Source organism: Ostreococcus tauri, assembly GCF_000214015.3.
Source record: "Ostreococcus tauri WGS project CAID00000000 data, contig chromosome 09, whole genome shotgun sequence".
Classification (NCBI taxonomy): Eukaryota; Viridiplantae; Chlorophyta; class Mamiellophyceae; order Mamiellales; family Bathycoccaceae; genus Ostreococcus; species Ostreococcus tauri.
This window is the reverse complement of record NC_014434.2, coordinates 412,118-430,198: the sequence shown is the minus strand read 5'-3', so window position 1 is coordinate 430,198 and position 18,081 is coordinate 412,118. Positions and strand designations below refer to the sequence as shown.

The following is an 18,081-nucleotide window of genomic DNA, read 5'->3' as shown; positions in this document are numbered from 1 at the left end:
GCGGAGACTTGAGAGGTGTAGTGTAAAGTTACAAAATCACTTGGCGTCGTACCAGGTCTTGGCATAATCGCCATCGACCGCGAGTGCGACGTCGAGGAGATTCACGTGTCCCGGGAACGGGTTCTCCATGTGATACTTCGTCAGGGCAAGCGCCTCGTCCTTGTGTTCCTCGGGTCCCTCGAGGATGACTTCGTCGTGAATCTGCATGAGTAGCTTGTATCCGAGCTCTTTCAAGCGCGGACAGCGCTGGATTTGGAGCATCGCTAACATGGCGATATCAGCTGCACCGCCTTGGATCGGGGTGTTGATGGAGGCGCGGAGCGCGTGCGACTTGAAGGCTTCGTTCTTGCTTGACGCGTCGGGTAAATTTCTCACGCGACCGAGCAGGGTGCGAACCAAGTTCTTCTCGACCGCCATTTTCTTTTGAACCTCTTGCCAGTCTCGGACTTCAGGGCGGTCAGAATACCACAACTCGACGGTGTTGGCCGCTTCTTCAAGAGAAGTACCCCAATCCTTCGACAAACCGTGCGCCGTTTTCCCGTATGCGATACTAAAGTTCAACACCTTCGCCTTACGACGTTCGCTCGCGAAGACATCCTTCACAAGAGCGGGACGGTCCTTTTCGTCGACTCCTTCTTCTTGCTCTCCGTATTCAAGAACGACTTCGCCCTTGGCGATCGCATCCTTAATGTTTGAGTACATTCCAAGTGCGGTTCTGCTATGGAAATCGCCTCCCGCCTCAAACGCTTCTTGCATGGACTTGCAACCAGCCATGTGTGCCAGTAGGCGAAGCTCGAGCTGCCCGTAATCCGCGACGACGAGCACATTTCCAGGTCCCGCAGTGAACGCTTTTCGAATACCGTAGCGATCTTTCTCAAGCGCGGGTTGATTCTGCAAGCTCGGACGTCGAGCGGATAGACGTCCGGTCTCAGTGTTGATGTTCAAAGCGCCGTGCACGCGACCTTCTGGCCCACGAATATCATCACCTTGCAGAGGAATGATGAAGTTTGATAGTAACGTGTCGATCGCCGCGACATCATTCAACGCATCGATCGCCGCACATGCTTGTACTCCTTCTTGTCCTCCACCAAACGCATCAAACGCGCCACCGCACGCCTTCTTCAACGCTTCCTCCGACTTTTCCTCATCTGAAAGCGTATCCCAAGCGTCCATGATGGCGCGAGCCGCGCCCGGCTTGCCAGCCAGCGACCGAAGCACGACGCTGCTCACCGCCGGTAAACCTGTTGCGGTGAAAGTTTGCACTGGAATCGGCTTCACAGTGATACCGTGAAGAGCAACTTTCATGGTCTTCTTCGGCGCCTTTCCTTCTCGACCAGCGGCGTCCCATGCGAGCCATTCCGTGGATTCTTGCGTAAACTCGCGCACGAGTTCGACCCCTGGTTTATCACGCCGCTTGTTCTTCGCCCCAGCGAACAGCAGCTGACGAATCTGCAGCCCAGAGCCGACGTTCATTAACTTCGCGCCTTCGCACTTCGCCGAAGCCCAAGTCCTGAAGTATTCCTCGGCAACTCGCTTGTCTTCCAGAGCCATCTTCTCCGCGTTCGCTAGGTGTTCTTTGTCTACGAGCAGCCCATTTCTCTCCATTTGTGTGAGTAAGTTGCCGAACTCGGCGAGATAGAACGTGTAAAAGTCCCAGAGCGTGACGCACTTGCGGTAACCAGGTTTGCTTGCCAAGATTGGACACGCCTCGCAGGACATCCCTCGAAGCTTTGCCTCGAGCGACTCGCGCAGGAACCAAGTTGCCTGAGCGTCGAGAGCTGAATATTCAATCCATTTGTCTCGTTGCTCTACGTCCTCTTGAATTTCTTCGACTGGGGGAAGAATTATCGTCTTACCCGGAGTCCCGTCCTTCTTGAGCTTGGGCTTACCAAAAATCTTCTTCATCCCTCTCTTAGCGCGCATCATCTCCGCCCCCGCGCCCAACATTTCCGCGCAGTCACTCATGACTTCCGCGCTCGATGACAGAGCTTCGAGGCTGTAACCACCGTCGAGACCTCGGTTCGAGTTCCACAAACGGGCCATGTGCATGGTGTCAGCGGCGAAACCGGCGAGTTTGATACCGTGGTGGTTCTCAACCACGTGACGATCAAAGCTGTAGTTGTGCCACACCTTCTTCACATTCGGGTTTTCAAAGTATTCTTTGAACACTTCCCAAACTCCTTCTCCGCCTCGCAGGGTGTCCACCCACAATAAGCTCCGTTTGCTCTCGCCCTCGGGAGCGAAGTTCACGTCAGGTCCACAGAACACAGAAAAGCACGTCACTTGCCCGTGCCCGACGGGCGTCTGATCCGAGACATCGATGTACGCCACTTCCGTGTCACACGCATGATACAGAGGTCGTTTCGCGGTGCCAGCGTTATCGAGTAGAATTTTCAAAACTCGTCTTGCCTCCTCCACCGTCTCCACCGTCTGCACCTCGTCCCGCAGTCCAGTGGCGATTTCCTCGTCCTCGTTCACTTGCGCCTCATCAAGCGCCATCTTGCTCGGCTCCACTCCCTTCGACTTGGATACGTAATCGCTCCCGGCGAGAGCTCGCTTCCAGCTTCCGCCGATCCGTCCGTTGTTTGTCCTATTCGTCGTCGCTAGCCCTTTCTGCCCATTCGACCGCACGAGCACGGCTCCTCGATACTCTCCCGTGAGATCCTCATCGCTGTCTTCGCTGTCGCTATCGTCATTGTAGCCTTCCTCTGCCTCGCCCGCCTCCTGACTCGCTGGAGAAATCGCGTACGCGCGTCTCAAAGACGCGCGCCGTGCGTTTCGCCAGCCGCTCGAACCGCCGCGCGCGCTCGGCGTCTTTGGTTCGATCCCTCGAGCGCGCTCCGAATAGCTTCGAATCGCCCGCTGCTTCGCTCGGACCCCACACGCGCTCGAGCTCGCTCCGTTCGACGCGCTCGCGGCTGTCAAACCGCGCGCGAGCGACATCCCGGTAGAGAATTCGCGACGACAATTCCCACGGAGCGATCGAACCGTGTGCGACGCGAAACCCGTGAGTCTGTGAAGAGCGCTCGGGACGTTCGTTAAGTGCGAGTGATGCGTCGTGAGATTTGTCGCGCTCGTTCGTAGGCCGAACGCGGCACGTCGCATGCAAGCGACGAGAAGTGGGGTTTGTGTGAATGACAGAATTAAATGTTTGATTTCCCGCGTCGACGTCGCCGGCGAGCGGGAGCTAGAGCTGGATGTCGTGGAGCGGTGAAGGGACGACGTGCGGGAAAGATCACGAGTGGAATTGATGTAAGCGAGAACGTAAAGCTTTTATTTTACATGCAGCGGCGAATCCCTGAGCGCGCGGTGCGTTGAGGGACGACTGTGCTCTCGGCGGGGTCCGCTCTCAGAGTTCATCCTTGGTCGTGGCGGACGCGTCCACGGCGTCGGATGGGATCTCGTACGCGACCGATCCGTCGTTTTGTTTCACTCTCTCGATGCTCTGTCGTTTCCCGCGCTTATTCTTCACCTTGCAGTAATTCAGTTGCAGGCAGAGCTTGTGTTGGATCCCAAAATCGAAGCCTTCCTCGACGCTCGACACCGCCTCGTCGATCGCCTCGTCGAACTCTAAGCTATCGCTCACTGCTTGACACGCCTCTCTCAACGTCTTCCTCGCGAACGTGTTCGAGATCAAAGAAAAATTATCGCTCCCCGGCTCTTCGCTCCCCGGCGGTCCGCGATAATGAAACCGCTCGCTCGGCTCCTTGGTGAAGATGCCCAAGCCGAAAACCGTCATTTGTATCATCGAGCTCTCCTCCTGCGTCAGGTTTACCCCCGCTCGATCGAACACCCGCGTGGTATTGATCACATTCGACGCCCCCTTCTCGCTGTAGCCCCACTCGCGCTCGACCACGCCGTTCTCCGCGCACACCTCGTCCACCTCTCGCGAGAGTTTCGTCCGGAACTGCGACACGTACCGCCCCCCGAACGCATCCGTCGTGTCCGCGTCTCGCTTATGTCTCTTCGCCGTGCGCGCGAACGCGTTCCCGATCTCCGACGTCACCGCCTTACACGCCCCGCACTTGATTCCGAACACTAACGAGCGATAGTTGTCCGAGCGCTCGTCCTCAAAGTCGATCATCGGGTCGGCGGACGCAACGACGGTGACGACGTTCACGACGCTCGCGAGGGCGACGGCGACGACGACGACGGCGCGCGCGATGCGGTGCGTCTTGAAACGACGCGGCATCGCGAGGGGGGATGTGCGGGAGGGTTGATGCACTCAACCAACACTAAACGCGCGAACCGGATGACGAGGCGTCGGCGCGCGGCGCCTCGGAGAGAACGTCGGATCGAATCAGCGACGCGATTGTATAAAAAATGTGAATACCGATATTACATTACGAAAGCAGCGGCGGGGGGGTCGCTGGGAAGGGTGGGACGCTCTCGTCGCGCGCGTGCGTCTCCGTGTTGACGCTCGGCACATCCGGTCTGCGAATGCGCATCAAGACAAATCGTCCCTCGAAACGCGTCATGAACTGGCACGCCGCGGCGGCGTCGGCGAGCAATGAGAGTGAGCTGTCTTCATCGGCGACGACGAGGGAGGAGAAGTCGGAGAGATCGCGGGCGATTTCCGTCCACCACGCTTCGGCTTCCGACGGAAGCGTTCGATGCAGATGGCCACCCTGATACTCCTGCGTGTCGTCCTCACCTTTAAAACGCTCAGCGACGGATATCTGCACTCGCAGCCCGCGAGCAAGAAGTGCGATGGCGAATTCGCTCAGCAGACCGGCGTGGCGGCACGCGTTTAAGACCAGTCCGGTCCCTCCCGGTCGAATGCGGCGAGAGAGGCTCGCCGCGAGCGGCGTCGAGTGTTCCTCGCTGTACAACACATCTGTCGCGATGCACACATCATATTCGGCGTCAACGGAGAGTTTGTACTCTTCGATGACCGTCCTTTGCGAGCCCGAGCGCGAGTGCACCCAGTGACGTGCCTCGTTGGACGAACGCGCATCGTCCAGCGAGACGATGCCATCGATGATGTCGGCGTCGTCCCGAAAGTCCAGGAACGCCGCCGTTGCGTTAGGCAACTCCGCAGCGCTTCGTTGAATCGCAGCGAGCGCCCCGGGGGCACCATCTGTGATCGTCGAGCGCTTCGCACCGAGGCTCGCGGCGACGATTCCGCACAAACCGCAACCGGCGCCAATTTCTAGCACCTCCAAATTCCTCACGAGCGCCGGAGCCGCGTCCAAGATCCGCGACATTATTTGCGCGCTCCCCCACACGCGCCACGCCAACCCAGCGTCCTTCCAAGCGCTTTCGTGCACGATAACGACGTTCCCACTCACGGGAAGCGTCACCTCAAGCGTCGACGGCGGTTGTCCAGCGCGCGATCCCACCTGACTTCCCGCCACCGAACGCAACTCCACGCTCCGCTCGCGCTTCGCCAGCTCCCCGCACCGACCCAACGCGCCTCCAACGATCGTCATCGCCTCCTCGTCTCCCTCTCGCATCGCTCGATCGAGCGCTTTCACCAAGAACCTCCGCGCGCCGAGCGCCTCGGCGTGGTTCGCGTACGCGTCGCTCCCCGCCATCTCTTCACACAGCGCCAGCACGCTCCATCGCCGCGCCGCTTCCTCCCGCAACGTCTCCAACGATTCCACCCGCGTCCGCGCGCGCTCGTGCGCCTGCGCGCGCGCGTGTCCACCGTCAGTCGCGCGCGCGCGTCACCGCCGCCGGTTCGTCTTCATCAAAACGCGTCCGAATCATCGTGCGTCCCTCGCTCGCGACCTGCGCGCGCGCGCCCGCGTCCGCCCCCCCCCGCGCGCGTCATCTTCGCCGCGCCTCGCTCGCACCGCGTCGTCGTCGTCGTCGTCGTCGTCGTCGTCGCACGCGGGCATGACGCGATGTGTCGACGCGTGACCCCACGCCGAGCGCGTCTTCACGCATTCCATGCCGCGTCGTCCCCATCGCTCGACGCGCGTCGACGCGCGCGCGACGGACGCCGCGGACGACGACGCGCGCGGTGATGACGTCGTACCCGCGCGTCGCGAGCGCCGGGAGCGATCCGTGGACGAACGTCGATCGTCGACCGCCCGAGACGTACGGCGGCGACGAGGAGACGTGGCGGGCGCGGTGCGAGCTCGCGGCGGCGTATCAGGCGTGCGACGCGCTTGGGTTCAACGAAGGGGTGTGTAATCACCTCACGTGCGTCGTTCCGGGACGACGAGACGCGTTTCTGTGCGCGCCGTACGGGTTGGCGTGGAGCGAGGCGTCGGCGGATAATTTGGTCGTCGTGGACGAGCGCGGGACGATTTTGGAGGGTCAAGGGGAGATCGATGCGACGGCGTTTTTCATTCATCTCGCGATTCACAAGGCTGGGGCGGCGTGCGTGCTGCACACGCACATGCCCAAGGCGAGCGCGTTGTGTTGCGTCGAGCGCTTTGAGTTGGCGATGTGTCACCAGAACTCGTTGCGGTTCGCCGGGGACATCGCGTACGATCCGACTTTTAACGGGTTGGTGTTGGATAACGTCGAGGGCGAGCGCTTGGTCGGGGTGATGAACGGCAAGCGCGTGCTCATGCACAAGCATCACGGCGTCATCGTGTGCGGCGCCTCCGTCGCCGAGGCGTTCGACGACCTCTACTACCTCGAACGCGCGGCGGAGGTGCAAATATTGGCCATGTCAACCGGTTCACCGTTATCCATCGTGAGCGATGACGTCGCGCGACGGTTCAAGCGCGATATGGAGTCCGACGGCGGTAAGGCTCGGTGGGCGCGGCTCCATTTCGAGGCGCGCATGCGCGAGCTCGACCGGGACCCGATTCGCCGCGTCTTCGCCGGCCGTCATCGCCTCACCCAGTGAGTTCTCGCACTGGTAATACGTAGTCCCTGCAAAGAAGCCTCTGAGTACACCGCCGTCACGGGCGACGGCTTGTTGAACGATTTGTCACACAGATACCGCAATCCCTCGGATGCTTGGAAGGACAAGGGAGGGTATCCGACGGGCCTTGCAGCGTGCAAAGACTGGGATAGCGACACACGTCAAGTTCTCAATCTCGGAGGTCTCTACTACGATCTCGCCGGGGACATGCGTCCATCGCTAACCGGATACGAACAAATATACAGCACTCTCGAGCTCGAAGAGGCGCTATCCGGAGACTCGGATGATCCAGCAAACGCCCCCCCCGCCTCGGCGAAATAGACGTCACCTATAGCTCAGCACCATTGTAATAATAACATGACCACGTGTCACCCCTCGATGAGCGCTAACATCGCGTCGACGCGATCAGCCAACGCGACGACGCGACGTACCGCGTCTTTTCGAGCCGCCCGCACGCCGTCGTCCCCAGTCGCGTCGACGCCGTCTAGAAATAACAGCGTCTTCTCTAACGCATCCGACAAACGCGCCAACTGCATCCGCGTCTCGCGCGTGTTCGACCCGAACCGCTCCAACGTCTCTATCTCTCGCTCGTGTTTCACCGCGTCCGCTAAACGCTCGGCGATGACTCCGCGTCGCGCGTCGCGCGCCGTAGAGTCCGCATCCTCGTTCTCGCGTCTTCGCGCTTCGTACGCCGATCGCGCGCTCGCCCGCACCGCTTCCAGTTCCGCCGCCATCGTCCGTCGTCGCGCCTCGGGATTCGCCATCAGAGCGACCCGTAACTCGCCCGCGCGTCCCGCGAGCGCCTCCACCGTCGCGTCCGCGTCCGCCGCCTTCCCGCCCGCGTGCACGCGCGTCTCCTCGCGATCCAGCCCCGCGCGCTCGGCGCACATCGCGTTCAACGCGCGCACCGTCGTGTCCTCCGAGACGTCCAACGCGAATCGTCGCGTCGCGTCGTCGACGTGTTGAAATCCAAACACGTCAACTTTCACTCGCATGATCGCAATCTGATCCACACTGTGCGACGCGTTTCACCGCGCGCGCGGTCACGTCATGCCGACGCACGTCGCGGACGCGCGCTGGCGATCGATCGACGCGGAGGTGCGTCGCGGACGCGCACGACGCGCGCGGATGAATGCGGATGCGAATGTGATTCTTCGCTTCAACGAACTCGACGCGCGACCGACGACTGACGACGCGCGCGCGTAGATCTCGATCGTCGACGCGCGAGAGGTCGCGCGAAAGTTGTGCGCGGACGCGGTGCGCGGGTTGACAGACGCGGAGGCGAAGCGAGAGGCTTTGCGATGGGTCGAAGAGCGCGCGCGGGCGGAGGCGACGCAGGCGCGGGCGCGGGCGACGCTGAGCGCGAACGCGCGAGAGGTGGCGGAACGACGGTTCTCGGAGGCGTTGCGTGAGCGGGATGAAGAGGAGAGGGCGTTACGAGCGATGCACGCGAGGGCGGTGGCGAAGGCTGAGACGGCGATACGAAGGTTGGAGGCGCCGGAGACGCTCGAGCGGTGGCGCGAGCGAAGAGCGGAACGGATTGCGAAGGAGGTCTCGGACGCCGTGGAGTGCGCCGTGGCGTTCGCTTTGGGTGGAGACGCGCTTGAGGTGGCGTGTGGGGGGGTATTTGTGGACGCGTCGAGGAGGGGTGAAGCGGGAAGGTTGGCGCGCGTGGCGCTCGGATACGTCAATCGCGCACTCGAGGCGAGCGAGCGAGTGGGAGACTCGAGCGACAGAGAGACGCGTGCGTACGGTGACGCATCGATAGCGTTGGAGGCGTACTGTCAGGATGTTGAGAACGACTTGCTGGAGCAGTTCTCGAAGGCGCTAGGTAGAAGGGCGTACGCGGAGGCGAAGACTGCTGCCGAGGCGCTTTTCAATTTGAACGGCGGCGTGAGTGTCGTCTCGAGGTTCATCGCGACTCGAGAGATGTTCCTATCCTCCGTCGCCATGGAAGAGATGCAGTCGGTGCGAGACACTGTGGAGCGATCCCTAAGCGCAGAGAGGACGGGAAGCGAATGTGTCGAGCGCGTCGAGCGCTATTTCAACGATATTTGCGCGATGGTGCGGAAAGAGTATCAACAGTCCATAATCACGGCGTTCGGCTTTTCGAACGGCCGCGCAGTGAACGTTTTGAATGTTCTCTTGCGTCGCATCATGGAACAGCGAATCGGCTGCGTGGTCGAGGTCTTCCTGGGCGCCGCGATTCGCAGTACAAACGCGCTTTGCCTGCGCCTCGCGCTCACGGCTACTACTCTTCGCGGGATAAACGAACTGAATCGCATCGTGCGCGAGCTCACGAACGACCATCTGGATCTCGAATTCATCGATTCGGACGCGTTTTTCGGGATCGGGAGCGAGGCACTTCTCGACGACGAGTGTGCGTCGTTGGATGCGGTGCCAAGTGACGACGAGCTGTTTTCCACTTTGTGTCTCAATGTAAGCGACGAATGCGCGATGGATGCGTTTGGTGAGCGTTTCAAGGATGTCTTTCGCCGACTTGAAATGTACATGTCGGAGGATTACATTGGTGGCGCGCAGTTGCGCATCAGCGAAGTGTTCATTGCGCGAGTGACGCGACTTGCGCAAAGAATGCTGCGTGAAACAATTGCCAGTACGAGGGGCGCGAGCGCACGGTTCACATCGTCTACGTCGCGAGATGAATCGCGCTCAGAAGTCTTTGAGCCTCTTTTGCGAGCGATGTCGAACGTGAGCAAATGGTTTCGTCGAACGAGCGATTTCATCGTGTCAGTGACGTCACGGCTCTCGAAAGGCACCGTGAACCAGACGTTGGCCGTTGCGCAAAATCAACTCGCGAACGATCTCTCTGAAGCACTCCAAGTCACAGCGACGCGCGCAGTCGCGCTATTAGATGTGAAGTTCCGCGGGATACAACGCTTGGATGACTTTGCATCCGTTGAAGGTCGTGAGACGACCGCCTGCGCGGCCATCATCGATGTTTTGCGTGGTCTGTCAGCAACCGCGAAAGACTGCCTCGATTCGACGAATGCTGAGTCACTCGTAAACGAAATCGTGGAGCAATTCTACTCCTTACTATTCATGCATGTGTGCCGATTCAAGTACAGCATGCTTGGTGGGATGCAGTTAAAACTTGATTTAAACGCGTACGTCGAATGGGCGCGTCAAGCTGGAGTCAAGCGTGCACTCGTGGTGAAACTCGAGGCATTTTCGTTGAGGACAAATGTCTTGGTCGTCAGCGCCGATGCGGTTGACGTGTTGGTCCAGGAGCTAGAGAGCGATGCAGGGAGCGACGATAGCAAGGTAGAAATCGGCATGTTGAGAGATCTACGAGCGGATTAGCCGCATAGCCTAGAAGTTTGATCTATTTCTAAATCGTGCTATGAAAAAGCCGTCTGTGCCGTGCAAGTGCGGAAGAAGTGAGCGCTCGTGTTCGCGATCTCTTTCGCGTGAAGCGGCAATGAACGCATCGTCAAATGGCAACGGTTCGTAAATATCGGCGAATTCCGACTCGAACGCGCGCACCACTTCGTGGTTCTCAAACGAGAGCACGGAGCACGTCGCGTACACCAGACGTCCACCCGGCTTAACGAGCGCTGCGGCTTCACGAAGAATGCCGAGTTGAATCTTAGCAAGCTCGTTCGGATCGTCGTGCATGTGGCGAAGCGACGGCGTTCGCCGAAGCGCACCGACGCTCGAACACGGAGCGTCGACCAAGACAGCATCGAAAGACTGAGGTGCCAAGTCTTGCAGAGACGTCCCCTGTACTGTTGTCACCATGTCACGCGACCCGGCGCGCTCGGCGTTCGCCTCTAGATGCGCTAATCGTCGACGATCAATGTCGAACACACATACCTCGCCGAATTTCATTTCGGCCGCGATCGCGAGCGTTTTCCCACCGTTACCCGCACACGCGTCGAGAACGCGTTCACCCGCTTTCGCCTCCAGCGCGGCAACTATCAACTGACTACCCTCGTCTTGAACCTCAAACCACCCCTCGCGCCAAGCGTTGACGCCAAATATCCCCCCGTTCGCGGGAGCCCCATTGACTAGCGCAAAGGCGTGCGTTGCGAATCTCGCGGGTGCTATCTTCAACCCGTCCTGTTCCAGTCGCTCTGCGCATTCTTCCACGCTGCATCGAGCGACGTTCGCCCGACACATCACTGGACCCGGCTCGTTCATCGCTCGCGCTAACCTCAGAGCCTCATCATCGCCGTAATCGCGCACAAACATCTCCGCCAATGGCACCGGAATCGCTGAGAGTTCCGATATCTTCATCGCACCATCCGTCGACCACTCGACCGTGTCTTCCTCTGTGGCGGCGGCGCACGCGTCGACGCCATCGCCATACATCCTGAACATCTCCTCCTTCCCCGGCGTCGGCCCGGAGCCGCCGCGATCTCTCAACCAATACGTGAACACCAACGCTCCCGCGGCATCGTTCCTATCGAAACGCCCGTACGTCGCCAGTACATCGCCCGTTTCGCTTCTCAAAGCGCTCGCTCGCTCCGCCGCCAACCGAATCCTCCAAACCTCGCACCCGAGCGCGCATCGCGCGATCGCCCGTCGCTCCTCGTTATTGAGCTCACCTCTGAGCGCCTTTCGCAGCGCTTTCGCGGCGTCCGCGCCGTTCAGCGCCTTGTTTACGACCGTTTCCGCGCGTCGACGAACGACGTCCCAACGAACTGCCTCGTCGTCAACATTCGCACGCGTCGCGCGCGTCGGTGCGAGGACGCGCCGACGACGACCAGGGGCGCTCGAACGCACCGTCCACCGCGCGGTGCGTCGGCCGTCGCGCGCGCGCGCGCGCATGGCGCACTGACGCGTCGTCGCTCGTCGTCGCCAGTTCGCGTCGCTTTTCGACATGGCGACCGCGCACGCGCGGGCGAGCGCGCACCGCGCGGCGATGGCGCTCCTGGCGACGCGACGATGTTTCGCGTCCGCGATCGACCGCTCGATTCCGAGTGTACGCGCGTTCGTCGTCGAGCGCGCGCGCGATGATGTTGATTCGGTCGAACGGGACATCGCCGTCGTCGACGTCTCGCTCGCGTCGAGGAAAACTCTCCCGTCGCCGCTGAACACGTTGCGATCGCGCGATTGGGCCTTGCTCGAGCACGCGGGCGCGGGTGCGTCGTTCGCGAGCGCGCCGGCGAGTTTCGTGACCAGAGACGGCGTGTTGGTCGCGCGGACGGGACCGACGACGACGGCGATCGGACGAGACCGCGCCTTCGTTTTCGATGCCAGATCGAGCGTGGCGAAGAGGACGGCGGAGAAGATCGCGCGGTGGAAAGCGGTCGACGGTGGGAAGGGGGAGTCGTTATCGATTCAGGATTTTCCGACGTTCGCGCTGGAGTGCGCACTGACGGAGAGCTCGAGGTATTACGAAGACAAGTTATTTCGGTTGAGACGGTTGGCAGCTCACAGCATCGATGAGATTTCGGAGGTGTTGCAGCTCGGAAGCGCGCGGGCGTACGCGGCGCCGCCGTTCCAAAAGTTACCGCCGATTCGTAGAGCGGTAAAGGAGTTGGAGGAGGATGTACGACAGTCACTGGAGGCGTTACAGGCGGCGGCGACGACGCCGGGTTTGTTGCCGATACCGAAAGAGCACGGTAGAACGGAGATATCGATTACCGCGGAAGAGATCGAAGAACGGGACGAGGCGGTGACGGATGTATTGTCGTCGCACGCACGTAGGATGGCAGCCGTCGGCGGCCTCATCGCTGAACTCACGTCGGATCTCAACAGCGCGAGAGAGCTGTGGGAGCTCAAGCTCGATGGTGATCGAACGCGTACGGTGCACATGAACCTTCGAGCGACGATAATCGCCACCTCTGCCGCCATGGCTTCGGTGCCGGCGGCGCTTGGTGGGATGAACATTCCGCACGGTTGGGAAGAGGCACCAGTTATGCTCTTTTGGTGCATCAGTGGGGGCATCCTATGCGGGTCCGGTGCAATGTGGTACATGTTCTTGCGTCGAATCGAAGCTGCGGCAAAAATAACCGATTTACACGCCAGCGAACTCGCTTCACTACAGTTCATTCTCAACAACATGGATTCGCTCGAGAACGTCTTCAGTGGCGTCACTCAAAACCAACACTCGGTTACTAAGGAAGCCCTTCGAGACGCGATGGCGCTCGATGCCTCTCGTGACATTGGTACCCCATCGCATGATGAGATCTTAACCACATTATTCAAGGTGTTCGACGTGGATAAGAGCGATCGTATATCAAAAAAGGAGTGGCGTCGCTCGTGATTTCTCGGCACCTCAGAAGAAGCCATGGGGCGATCGAAGAGAACACGCGAGAGCGCGACAGACGCGAGCACGAAGAGCGAGATTACGGAAAGCGATGATCTCATGGCAGCAAAGAAACCATCCGTCGCAGCGTCGACGTACGAGAGAGAGGAGAACACGCTCGTTGAGACGCCGCACACGAACGAGAACGAGAACGATACAGGACATTTGTTTGCTGATCTTTCAGACGCGCTCAACGCGTTCCAAGTGCGATTTGAACATAACGAAGACGCATATGCGTTCACGAGATCGATCAGCGACGCAATGGCGAGGTTGACGCGCGTGCGCGAAGTTCTCGACGAATTCCACGCGGCCGCGCACCAGATAGTAAACGCCGTCGAGGCCGACGTGGAGGCGATGGCGTTCGGTTTGTGCAACGAGACCACGGCACTCGCCGACGTAGTCGAGACGAGTGAGAAGAAAGTTGTGGACGCCAAGTCATGGATCTCACAGCTACATCAGTTCACGAACGTGGAGACAGCTCCCATGTGACTCACGCGCCGAGGCACACGGTCGAGGCGTAGAGCTCTTGCTCGGCGTGTATGATGCGCACGGGTTGCGCGCACGCGACGTCTCTCAACACGCCGCCGAAATTCGACATCACGAGCGCGCTCAGGATACCGAGCGCTCATGGGGATGGTTTTACGAATTGCTTAGCTGCGCGTTGTATTTCATTTCGATATCACCGCTTGGCCACCGTCGTCTTGACTAGGAGACAAGATTTGCTAATATAATGTAATCCCGAGTTGATTTTACACCTCTTCCTTTTTAGAGCTCCGTTTCAGGAATTCGTACACGGACACCATAACCGTTCCCCAGACGGAGACGCTCACCATGCGAGGACGCACGCCGCGAAAGAATCCCAAGGCGCCGTGTTCACGATATATCATCGACGCCGTGCTCGATAAATTCGTTCCCTCCCCTCCTGGCTGACCGCTCAGGACTTGTAAGCGAGTTTTGATCACGTCCAGAGGCGTTGTGAGGAAACCGCTCGACAATCCCGCGCACACGCCGCTCGCAACTTGCACCCCTATAACCTGCGCATCCGTCGTCTTGGCGTCGTCGCGCCAATCCGCGGGCGCCGCATCCCAAAACGTTCGCTTATACGTCCCGTAGAACCCCCACCAAAGCGCGCTTCCTGGAACCAGCGTGGCGACGCTCACGCCGAAGCCTCTGTACAAGCCTCTGACGCCCTCCTTCGCGACTATTTGTCGCACCGCATCTATACCGTTCCTGTACCCCGCGAACGCGACCTCTTCCGCCGCAACAGCCCCTCCACCCTCCACCGCCTTCACAGCCGTCTCCCTCCCGTGTCGCATCCCCTGCACCATCTGCCTCGTCGATATCACATCCACCGGCACCGCGAGCGCCTGTGAAACCAAGCTCGCCGTCGCCCCTCCCGCCGCATCCGCCGCCCCCCTGTACTTATTTGCCACCTCATACGTATCAAACAACGCGTTCGTCTGCGCCTTCACAGCCTCTAACGTGCTCAGGTAGACCACTCGAATCGGTATCGCGCCGACGACGATCGTTCCGAACCCTCTGTACAAACCGCGAATCCCGCGCTCTTTGACAACCTCTCGAACCACCCCAAACGCCGACGTCTGCGTCGCGTTCGCGCTCACCATCTGTCGCGTCTTGATCACGCTCAGCGGGTACAGGGCGAGCGTGACGCCCGAGAAGACGCCGACGCCGGCGCCGAAAAACTTCTTTTTATCCAGCGAGTTCCAATCGACGTCTTCTCTCTTGGAGTGCGCCGTGAACGCCGCGTTCTCGCGCGCCGACGCGGACGTGGAGGGGAACATCACAGTGCGCTCGACGCGCTCGACGCGCTCGACGCGCGACATTTAGAGCGCAGAAGCGGGCGCGACGATTAGTGGGGACTCTTTCGCGACGCGACCAACCGTCGCGCGTACATCGTCTACAGCCTTCGCCCGCGTCACGCGTCTCTACGAACGGTTCCATCGCCCGCGTCGCCGCGATCGCGAAATATGCGCACACCCAACGACCTCAACCCACCCTCGATCGCGACGTGTGGCTTATCGATTCCCACTCGCACGGACGCCGCGCCGTCAAACGTTTGCAGGAGCGTCGTCGCCGTCTCGTGCGCCACCGCCTCGATCGTCGTCCGCGTCGTTCCGCGCTCGACGATCTCCCGGACGATGCCCCACGCCTGGGCGTAATCGATCGTGTCCCGCAGATTGTCGGAGACGCCCACGCGGCGTAAATCGCACGCGATTTCCACGTTGACGAGGAATTTCTGTCCGAGCGCGCGCTCTGGTTCGAGCGCACCGTGCCGAGCGAAGAACTCCATGTCGCGCATCACGATCACGTCGCTCGGTGATGGTTTGGACGTGCTCGCCGATGCGCTGGAGAGGGACCTGGTGAGGGCGCGGATACCGCGAAGAGGAACGCGCGCGGACATCGCGCGGAGGCGGCGTGTGGCGGACGAGACGACAAAGAAACCGCGCTTGTTTGCTGAATTACACGATGACATCGCGCGTCGATGCGATCCATGAGCGAATTGTGATGAGATGTCTCTTTGTTTCGCTCACCGTTTCGGCGATACCTTGTCGTTCACGGCGTTCACGACGCTCCCGACGACGCTTCCGCTCCAGTCGAACTGCATCGCCAAGCCGCTCGGCTGCACCTTGTACTTTTTCACCAACTCCTTGAACTCCTCCGTGCGCGTCGCCAGCGTTAAATCGTCGTCGGACCACATCGCGTTTAAATCGTTGATCGCCCTCGACGCCCCGTACGCTCGCGGATTCGCGTACCCAGCCTTGAAGCAACCCTCGATGGCCAACAGCGCGTTCTCCGCGTCGCCAATCGCGCACCGCGCGCTCGCAATGTTATACAACGCCGCCTGCCGTTCACCGAGCGACAGCTCCGCCGGCTTCGATCGGTCTCTCCGCGTGCCGCTTCCGGAGAGCGTGAGCGCTCGCTCGAACGCCGCGAGCGCTCGCTCGTGCTCACCGGCGGCGAAGAGTTCGCGTCCGTCTTCGATCGCCGAGCTCGCGTCGGACATCTCGACCCAAGATTCACCGACCAAGCGACCGGCGTTCGGTCTGGCGCGGGCGCGGGCACGCGTTGCGCGCGCGCGCGTGATCGGGGGGGTGATCGGGCGCGAGATGGGTGAGAACGTGGACGCGACCATGGTTGGTCGGTCGGTTGAGTAATCGTCGCCAGGCGAGGACTGCGGCGCGAAGACGAGAGGACGCGAGTGGGTGGTACCGCGCCACGACGCGGATCTAGATGTTACAAGTTGGTCTCCTATCTACGAGGAGACGGCGAGCTTGCTCAGGTGCTCCAGGAAGACGCTGAGGGAGATGTCGTCGGTGAAGATGTACTCTCCGCCGCCTTGTTGAGCGCCGTAGCCGTTGGCCGACGTGTTGTGCGTCGCGGAAGGGTTGAGCTTGGCGAGCAAGAATCGAGCTTGGGATCCTCCTTGGTTGCACTCGACGAGGCGCGGCGTCGGACATCGCTCGGCGGCTAACGCTTGGGCGTCGCGCACGGGCGATGCCAGTAGCGCGCGGAACGCCTCGTGTTCCGGTTGATCCTGATATCCCTCTCTGTGCCAACCGGCGATAGTGCTTCCTCGGTGAACGACGATCAAAAAATAGGAATCTAAGAGTAAGATTGTGTCCGGTGTGATCGCGCTCACGTCCAAGAGCACCGGTTGAGGTGCACCGTTGAATGAATAGCTCAACAGAGTCGGCTGAATCATCACCAACGACGTCGTCACCGTCTCACGTGTGAGCATTATGCGGTAGAACGCCGTCTCATCTGGAGAATTGTTCGCCGTTTGTAAGAACTGCGAACGTCGCAGATGGAACATGAACTGCGGATAGATAGACATCGTCGGCGGCATCCTGAAACTATCTGGAGCGTCCCGCTGATATTCGCCAAACTTGGATCCCACTCGAATGAGAGTTCGATCGAGCCATCGCAAGAGATCGAAAGACTCCTCATTTTCCGTCCTAAACGTGGCGATTCTTGCCATGAGCACCGCACACGCCTCCTGATCGAATCCACCCACGATCTCAGGCGCCGAGCTACTCTCCACCCATCTTCTAGCGATCGTTGTAACTCGCAAGCGAATTGTGCCATCGCTCAGCTTGTACCTCGTGCAAAACTGCAGGAAAAACGGCTGACCGTGCGGAATCGGATTGCTATGTTGATTGACGACTTCATAGTACACCGCGATCGTCGTTGATGGCGTGAATGAACACATTCTCCACGACGTGGTTTGTCCGAGACCGATTTCATTTTCGCTGATGCGTTGCGACTTCACCGCCAAAGCGCTAATCGGACCAATAGCACCGCAAACCATGACTTGCGGCGTGCAGAACACGCTGAACGTGCCATTGAATCGCATCTCCAACGCCCCATTTTTAGGATCTCGGGCGAACAGTTTCGCCAGCGACTGCCTAAACGTCTCCGCGCGGAACTGTTCGGCGAGAAACATCACACCACCCGTTTGGTCCACGGCAATCTTCATTTCCGCCAGACCGACCTGATCCAGGGAGCACGCGAATACGTCTAACGTGTGTGAATTCGTGGCTAGTCGAATACCAATCGCGTTGTAGTACTTGCACGCCTCTTTGTAATGCTTGCTCGCATTCTTTTCCAAATCCTGATGAGAGCGCAAGTTTTCACCCATATCTGTCCCCACGACTGTTCCAGGACCCATCGTGCACGGTCCTGAGGTAAACACGAGCACTCGACCTCCCTGCGACGCGTGTGACTCTGCTAATAAACCAGTCGCGATCCCTATCGCCGCACCCAACGCTCGCTGCGGACGCTTCCCTCTCTCACGCTTCTCCTCGTCCAGCGTCACTTCCTCGAGCACGCTCTGTAAAGTGAACTCGCACTCACTCACAGGCGCGATGAAACGCCTCGTGGGTTTAACGTCAGCCGCACCACCCATCGGCGCCGCACCATTCATCCCCACCCGCTGCCGATTGAAATCTAGCCCTAACAT

The 18,081-nt window shown here is 60.0% G+C and overlaps 13 protein-coding genes across 13 annotated transcripts; 4 read left to right on the top strand and 9 right to left on the bottom strand.

Moving 5' to 3' along the window:
• Window positions 1-36: 36 nt before the first annotated feature.
• OT_ostta09g02790 (3'-5' exonuclease domain) lies at window positions 37-2,943 on the bottom strand (the record flags this gene model as incomplete). The annotated part of the gene is made up of 1 exon (XM_003081223.1): window positions 37-2,943. The coding sequence occupies one exon, from the start codon at window positions 2,941-2,943 to the stop codon at window positions 37-39; it is 2,907 nt and encodes a 968-aa protein (XP_003081271.1).
• Window positions 2,944-3,349: 406 nt separating this feature from the next.
• On the bottom strand, window positions 3,350-4,192 carry OT_ostta09g02780 (unnamed product; the record flags this gene model as incomplete). Its single annotated transcript, XM_003081222.1, has 1 exon — window positions 3,350-4,192. The coding sequence occupies one exon, from the start codon at window positions 4,190-4,192 to the stop codon at window positions 3,350-3,352; it is 843 nt and encodes a 280-aa protein (XP_003081270.1).
• Window positions 4,193-4,343: 151 nt separating this feature from the next.
• OT_ostta09g02770 (Nicotinamide N-methyltransferase-like) lies at window positions 4,344-5,843 on the bottom strand (the record flags this gene model as incomplete). Its single annotated transcript, XM_003081221.1, has 2 exons — window positions 4,344-5,630; window positions 5,799-5,843. The coding sequence occupies 2 exons, from the start codon at window positions 5,841-5,843 to the stop codon at window positions 4,344-4,346; spliced, it is 1,332 nt and encodes a 443-aa protein (XP_003081269.1).
• A 128-nt stretch (window positions 5,844-5,971) lies between these two features.
• On the top strand, window positions 5,972-6,808 carry OT_ostta09g02760 (Class II aldolase/adducin N-terminal; the record flags this gene model as incomplete). The annotated part of the gene is made up of 1 exon (XM_022983373.1): window positions 5,972-6,808. One exon carries the CDS (start codon window positions 5,972-5,974, stop codon window positions 6,806-6,808), a length of 837 nt encoding a protein of 278 aa, XP_022839647.1.
• Window positions 6,809-7,194: 386 nt separating this feature from the next.
• OT_ostta09g02750 (BAG domain) lies at window positions 7,195-7,560 on the bottom strand (the record flags this gene model as incomplete). Its single annotated transcript, XM_003081219.2, has 1 exon — window positions 7,195-7,560. The coding sequence occupies one exon, from the start codon at window positions 7,558-7,560 to the stop codon at window positions 7,195-7,197; it is 366 nt and encodes a 121-aa protein (XP_003081267.2).
• Window positions 7,561-7,876: 316 nt separating this feature from the next.
• OT_ostta09g02740 (Exocyst complex component Sec10-like) lies at window positions 7,877-10,147 on the top strand (the record flags this gene model as incomplete). The annotated part of the gene is made up of 2 exons (XM_022983372.1): window positions 7,877-7,924; window positions 8,033-10,147. 2 exons carry the CDS (start codon window positions 7,877-7,879, stop codon window positions 10,145-10,147), a joined length of 2,163 nt encoding a protein of 720 aa, XP_022839646.1.
• A 9-nt stretch (window positions 10,148-10,156) lies between these two features.
• On the bottom strand, window positions 10,157-11,671 carry OT_ostta09g02730 (RNA (C5-cytosine) methyltransferase; the record flags this gene model as incomplete). The annotated part of the gene is made up of 1 exon (XM_003081217.2): window positions 10,157-11,671. The coding sequence occupies one exon, from the start codon at window positions 11,669-11,671 to the stop codon at window positions 10,157-10,159; it is 1,515 nt and encodes a 504-aa protein (XP_003081265.2).
• Window positions 11,672-11,711: 40 nt separating this feature from the next.
• On the top strand, window positions 11,712-13,058 carry OT_ostta09g02720 (Magnesium transporter MRS2/LPE10; the record flags this gene model as incomplete). Its single annotated transcript, XM_022983371.1, has 1 exon — window positions 11,712-13,058. One exon carries the CDS (start codon window positions 11,712-11,714, stop codon window positions 13,056-13,058), a length of 1,347 nt encoding a protein of 448 aa, XP_022839645.1.
• Window positions 13,059-13,082: 24 nt separating this feature from the next.
• Window positions 13,083-13,589, top strand: OT_ostta09g02710 (unnamed product; the record flags this gene model as incomplete). Its single annotated transcript, XM_022983370.1, has 1 exon — window positions 13,083-13,589. One exon carries the CDS (start codon window positions 13,083-13,085, stop codon window positions 13,587-13,589), a length of 507 nt encoding a protein of 168 aa, XP_022839644.1.
• A 260-nt stretch (window positions 13,590-13,849) lies between these two features.
• On the bottom strand, window positions 13,850-14,944 carry OT_ostta09g02700 (Mitochondrial substrate/solute carrier; the record flags this gene model as incomplete). The annotated part of the gene is made up of 1 exon (XM_003081214.2): window positions 13,850-14,944. One exon carries the CDS (start codon window positions 14,942-14,944, stop codon window positions 13,850-13,852), a length of 1,095 nt encoding a protein of 364 aa, XP_003081262.2.
• Window positions 14,945-15,036: 92 nt separating this feature from the next.
• OT_ostta09g02690 (Dihydroneopterin aldolase) lies at window positions 15,037-15,522 on the bottom strand (the record flags this gene model as incomplete). The annotated part of the gene is made up of 1 exon (XM_003081213.2): window positions 15,037-15,522. The coding sequence occupies one exon, from the start codon at window positions 15,520-15,522 to the stop codon at window positions 15,037-15,039; it is 486 nt and encodes a 161-aa protein (XP_003081261.2).
• A 126-nt stretch (window positions 15,523-15,648) lies between these two features.
• Window positions 15,649-16,254, bottom strand: OT_ostta09g02680 (Tetratricopeptide repeat; the record flags this gene model as incomplete). The annotated part of the gene is made up of 1 exon (XM_003081212.2): window positions 15,649-16,254. The coding sequence occupies one exon, from the start codon at window positions 16,252-16,254 to the stop codon at window positions 15,649-15,651; it is 606 nt and encodes a 201-aa protein (XP_003081260.2).
• A 120-nt stretch (window positions 16,255-16,374) lies between these two features.
• Window positions 16,375-18,027, bottom strand: OT_ostta09g02670 (von Willebrand factor, type A; the record flags this gene model as incomplete). The annotated part of the gene is made up of 1 exon (XM_003081211.2): window positions 16,375-18,027. The coding sequence occupies one exon, from the start codon at window positions 18,025-18,027 to the stop codon at window positions 16,375-16,377; it is 1,653 nt and encodes a 550-aa protein (XP_003081259.2).
• Between the last annotated feature and the right edge of the window lie 54 nt (window positions 18,028-18,081).